Raw genomic sequence first — 5,755 nt, 5'->3', positions numbered from 1 at the left:
AGAGGTAGTGAGTCTCTCACAACTGCTAAAGCCAGCAGAGGTTGAACCACCTTAATGCAGATACTACCTGATTCCTATTGCCTCACTTACTATTCATTCTCCACCTGTTTTGATCTGGGTTTCAAGTACAGTCTAAGGAAAGGACCAGAGTCCTGGTGTGGCACTGTGGGTTAATGTGCCAGACTGCAAAGCCATTTGAACTGCAGGGTCACCAGCTGCTCCTTGGAAACCCTATACAGGGTTGCTCTGGGTTGGAACCGACTCAACAGCACTTAACAACAACAACAAGGAAAGGACCAGCTTTTGATCTTTCAGAGTGCAGGTGGATGGGCTAGCAGAGGGAAAATAATCAGAACTCTTGGGAGTTCAGGGCTACTGTAGGCTGCACAAAAAGTACTATTAACTTCAGCACAGGAATAAACCATAATTGCACTTTATTTCCAACTTTAGGATTTGCCAGAGAGAAGATTCAGAGATGATCTCTGCAAGAAAGGAAAGTGGGCAAACAGCACAACCTGGCAAAATAGGGAATCTAGGTATCTTCCCAGGTATGCAAACCAGAAATCCCAGTGAGGAGAGCAAAGTTTGAGATGGTTAGAAAGGGAGCATTTATGAGGGAGGAGGCGAGACCACAAGAGAAGTGTCCATGAGCAAGTTAGTCCACTCTCTGGCCTGAGGCTTATCCAGGATAGAGTGGACACTGAGGGGAAGCAGAACCCTTTCATGAGGCTGAGTCTGCTCCAAGCCTTTAATGGAATTGGACGAGAAAGTCTGCCCAGAACTTCAAGCATCTCATGACATCTTGTTAGGTACTTAAAGCAGAAATGGGGAAGGTATGGAGGCAAAGCCACTTTGGACACAGGGAGTCAAAGTGTAAGAAATACTGAGCGCCAATCACTCCAGGAGCTTGACATAATTTGCAGGGAAGAGTCCAAAGTCACCATGGCAGCGTCCCTGCCACCAGCCCTCATCCACTTTCTCAATGTCCGTGATGATGTCATCTGGATAAAAGGAAATCTCATCACTTCCCTCTGCGGACAAAGTTGAGGGAATTTTAGTGTAGTCAGACGAGAATACCTCCAGGCCCAGGTCCACCCTAAACCACAGGGAAGGGAATAGGCCTGGTCCTTTCTATGACCCTCAGGGTTCATATCCCCATCCCTTTTGGCCCCAGGCCCCTTGTGCAGCTCCAACCTACCTCCTTGGTAATCATACAAGGCTACAGCTGAGATCCCAGTAGCCCCAGCCGAGTGACCTGACGATCCTGCATAATGAGAAGTTTAGACATGGTCTCTCCAAAATGAAGATGGCAAACAGAGACAGATTTGGTTGGATAATAAGATCATTCCTCACCCCTTTCCTTTCTTCCCCCCACAGGAGCTGTTTGTGGCCCCAGCGCTCACCAGAAAGGGCAGTGGACACAGGGGGAGTCTCGGGCTCAAGAACATCCTCATAGTCCCCTTCAGCATCAGCAGCCTGCTCATGCCTGTGCATGGCATCCGGGTCCTCATAGTCCTGCTCTGCATCTTTGTCCTGCTCATGCGTGCCCATGTTCTCAACATCCTCATAGTCATTCTCAGGTTCGGGCTCTGGCTCTGGCTCCGGGTCAGGCATTGGTTCTGCTTCATAGATGGGCTCATCCTCTAGCTGGAGGCCTTCCAGAGTCCTGGGGGGCAGAGCTGGGGGCTCCTCATTGTCCTCAGGGACAAGGTAAAGCAGAGTTACTTACCCCCACTAGGAGCCATCTCTAAAAGCCTCTCAATGGAGAACTGCTAAGACCTCCCTCGCTTCACCACCCTGCCGCTTCTACTTGTCACCTTGCCTCCACCTAACAGCCTCTTAGAAGCATTCTACTTCATTCTGTCTCTTCCAATGTCCACTCAAAACATCTACCAATTGATGATATAAAGAAGTAAAAGGTGTGAGGGGAGAGAAATGGAAAGCAAGTCATATGCCTTGTAAATTCAGGAAAAGATTCAAGCAAGAAGACATTGTGAGGAGTATCCAGCTAGGGTAACCACTTATCCCAGTTTGCTACAGGCTGAGAAGTTGCCGATCACAACAGCTCTTCTGCGCCTGGGTCAGACAGTCCCAGGCAAACCAGGCTGGTTGGTTACTGTACATAGCCACTGTATATGAAATGAAGGCAAAGAGCCTTTGAGGGTATGCTTACCTCCTGGGGATTCTGTCTTAGGGGTAGAGAGGGCACTGGGAGGTCTCTGTTGGCTCTCACAGTCTTAGGCTCTGAAGATGGGCAACTTCCTGCTGGAGGCCAGGCCTGTGGAGAAGGAATCATTTCTCTAGTAAGCAAGCTTCCACTGTTTCTCTTATGCTCTTTTCTTACCTGTACCACTTACTCCCACTCTCTGCCAATCCACATCCACCTCACTCCTTAAGATGGGCTTCAACCTGATGTGGTGGCTCCTGCTTCAGGAACTGAAGCAATGCTGGCTGTCTCCCAACACGCTAAGACTATCTCCTTTGTTTGTTTCTAACCTTCTGGTGTACGAGCCCCAATTGCTCAGATAGACTGAAATCTCCCTGAAGATAAGGAGAGCAGTGGCTGATTCTGCCTAACACAGGGGGTGATGCTTTCGTTGCCTTGGGTTCTGCCATCCATTTAGACTCCATAGAGTAGACTCCTGAGTGTAGATCCTGGGAATTTGAGCATTCACCTCTGAAGAGATTTTCCTAGTTGGTGGTGCTGGCATGGCTGGCTCCTCTGCAGTGACTGCATGGCTCATCTTTACGACAGGTTTTCGCTCCTGTTGCTGCCTGGCCATCTGCTTGGCCTTCTGTTCTTCTTCCTGCTTCTTCTTCTCCTCAGCCATAGACTCAAACTTTGCCTTTAGCCCACGGGCACCACTTGAAGCTGCAGACACAGGCAAGAAGAGTTTGGATTGCCTTCGAATCAATTTGGGGGAACAGGGAGAGGCTTGAAGGAACAATAGGAATCAGAAAAATATTCAGGAGGAGAGAAGATAGCCGTAGGGGCTGCTGGGAGGAGGATAGATTGTTGTTGTTGTTGTTAAGTGCTGTTGAGTTAGTTCAGACCCATAGTGACCCTGTATAGGGTTTCTTAGGCTGTAAATCTTTATGGGAGCAGAAAGCCTCATGAAGAATTGCAGGAGATGGTGTAGCTCTGAAGCCTACATCTCTGTCTAGCCAGGACATACCAGACCTTTGTTCTTTCCAAATTATAAGCCTGCTCCCCTAACCAGAACCCTTTCCCATCCACATTCCTTAAGCCTATATCTGTCCTCTGGCTATCACGCTTTCCTGTACTCCCAATATAAAACTCCCATCCTTATCTATCTTTGTCAAGCAACTTCACACTACTCTGGTGAGTAGTGACTGGGGTCTTAAAAGTTTGTAAGCAGCCATCTAAGGTGCTATTATTGCTCTCTCCCTGTCTGGAGTAAAGAAGACTGAAGAAAATAAAAAGCGCAAGGTAACAATTAGTCCAAAGGACAAATGGACCACATGAACCCTAGCCTCAGTGACCCTGAGACCAGAAGAACTAGAAGATACCTGGCTACCACTGCCAAGTGCTCTAAGGGATCATAATAGGATGTCCTGGATAGAGTGGGAGAAAAACATGGAACAAAATGCAAAATCATAAAAAATGATCAGGCTTATTATTCTTATAGAGACTTGGAGAACCCCTGAGACTATGGCTTTTAGACATCTTTCAAACTTGGAACTGAATTCACCCCATGGCTCAATTTTCAGCCAAACAATAGACAGGACCATACAGTGAACAGTAACACCAGGGAGGTAGGCATTCCTTAGAACAATCAACCATATGAGATCAAAAGGGCAGCATTTTCTTGATGAAGCTCAGAAGGCAGGAAGGGATAGACAAGGAGGATTAATGGAAACAGTATGCACTAAACACAGGGAGGATGTGGGAAGAGTACTGTGACATTGTGGAGGTTGGACTCAATGTAACAAAACATTGTTTTTTTGGAAAACTAATTTTCTCTGTAAACTTCTACCCAAATCACAATAACAAATATATAAAAAGAGAAAAGATTCTAGCCAAGAAAGCCATATGGTGTAGTTCTACTCTGTAGCACATGGAGTTGCCATGAGTTGGAGACCAACTCAAAGGCAGCTAACAACAACTCTGTGTTCTCTGGCCCCACATCTCTTCTCAATGACACTCTCTCTGTTGTCTTACCCTGAGTTTTGCAGAAGAGAGAATCTGGGATATGAAGGTTGGGGTCAATTCTAACTCAGTTAATCTAGGTAGTAACAAGCATGGCAGAGATAGTCTGAGGAAGTGAAAGAATGGGAAAGGAGAGAAGTTTCAACTGTATATATAGAGGAGGACATTAAGACTCACCAGCCTCTACGGGTGTCGTTTTCTTATAAGCTGTGGTTGGGGCCTCCATTTCATTAAAGCCAACAGCACTCTGCAGGTAGAAGAACAGCATGTTGAGTGTGAGGAGGAAAAGGGAGAAGGTAGTGAGCCCAGCAGGAAATTCTGGGGACTTGGGCCATTGTAGGAGGTGTCTGATTTTCAATAGTTGAACAGGGTTTTGTAGTAGAGAGATGGGTGAAAAAAAAGTTCTAAACTGGTGGGCTTGGCTCCCCCTATTGCAAGTTCAGTGGTCCTAGAGTTCATACCTTCAAGTCTAATTGCCTGAAATGCAGCAAGGCTCTTGGGCAATGCATGAGGAAGAGCTGGTATAATGGAGGATGACGAGTAGGAAGTAAGATTGGGTTCAATAATGCCAGGCAATCCTTGAATATTCAAGTCTAACATCACCTTTCCCTGTCTCTCTGTCTGTCTCTCTGCCTCCCTCACTTTCTTCAGTTATAACTGAGGCCTCTGAAGACATGCTCATTAGTTGCAGAGAGCAGTCTCTGAGGGAGTGCTGGATGACAGGTCTCGGGGGCCTAGCACCGCTGATCCTTTTCCCAGCTTTGCTTCTTACTCTTCTGGGCCCTCTTTGATTGTAGATTCGGGGATTCTCCTCAACACATTGGTGTTCTAGTACTTTACCTTATCTACTCGGTCCTTCTGGATCCCATACTGTCCACCAAAGCCTTTGGCATAATCTGAAGAACAGAAAGTTCTGAGAGTCAGAACAGGAGATTAATCTAAATTAATTAAATTAAAATGCTGGGGGTAGGTGGGAAGAGGAAACAGTGGGAGGAAAGACCAGAAGATAAGAATGTGGAAAATTAAGAGATACATGAGAGATAATGTGAGAATCGAAATAGAGAGAGACACAGAAGGGAAGAGAAGAAAAAGGATGGGGACAGAAAAAGTGTAAGAGAGAAGGAGACAAGAAGAGGGGGACATAAAAGAGAAGTGAAAGGAAAAGGGAGAATTTGAACAAAGAAATAGGAAAACATATCATTATAAGGCAAGCCCCCAGCCACCTCGTGTGTCCAGGGAATACGTAGGCATCTTTGTCTTCTGTGAGACAAAGGGGCCTTGAAGACTTATCGCCTAGCCACCTTGGTGACCTCACCCAGCCTGTTTCTTCAATTACCCTTCTTCTTTGCCCTCCCTCCTCCACCTTGGTCCTAATCTTGCTGTTTTTGGTGTCCTCTACCCACACACTCTTTCTCTTCACACCTCCTCCATTGCACATCTATCTCCTCTGTTTTCTGGGACTCTAAGATCACTCTCTCTGTGGCCTCCCTCCTTCTAACCTCTACTCACCTCTTTGGGACTCATGTTTCTCTGTCTCTCCCTTGTAGTCATATCCTAGGGCTGCCTTGTCCTTTTTATCCGTCT

General features: G+C 46.6%; 1 protein-coding gene across 1 annotated transcript in view; it reads right to left on the bottom strand.

Annotated features, from left to right (window-relative positions):
• Positions 1 to 894: 894 nt before the first annotated feature.
• Positions 895 to 5,755, bottom strand: part of HCLS1 (hematopoietic cell-specific Lyn substrate 1) — a 39,455-nt gene continuing 34,594 nt past the window's right edge. The window contains exons 7-14 of the mRNA XM_006864136.1: positions 5,012 to 5,067; positions 4,349 to 4,418; positions 2,676 to 2,872; positions 2,174 to 2,278; positions 1,544 to 1,698; positions 1,404 to 1,486; positions 1,199 to 1,264; positions 895 to 1,031 (exon numbers count right to left, since the gene is read on the bottom strand). Of these exons, the coding sequence (XP_006864198.1) occupies positions 895 to 1,031; positions 1,199 to 1,264; positions 1,404 to 1,486; positions 1,544 to 1,698; positions 2,174 to 2,278; positions 2,676 to 2,872; positions 4,349 to 4,418; positions 5,012 to 5,067 (869 nt within the window). The remainder of the gene's footprint in view (positions 1,032 to 1,198; positions 1,265 to 1,403; positions 1,487 to 1,543; positions 1,699 to 2,173; positions 2,279 to 2,675; positions 2,873 to 4,348; positions 4,419 to 5,011; positions 5,068 to 5,755) is intronic.

The sequence above is a fragment of the Chrysochloris asiatica genome, unplaced genomic scaffold (assembly GCF_000296735.1).
Source record: "Chrysochloris asiatica unplaced genomic scaffold, ChrAsi1.0 scaffold00061, whole genome shotgun sequence".
Classification (NCBI taxonomy): Eukaryota; Metazoa; Chordata; class Mammalia; order Afrosoricida; family Chrysochloridae; genus Chrysochloris; species Chrysochloris asiatica.
Note: the sequence above shows the minus strand (reverse complement) of the source record. Positions and strands in the feature narration are given on the sequence as shown.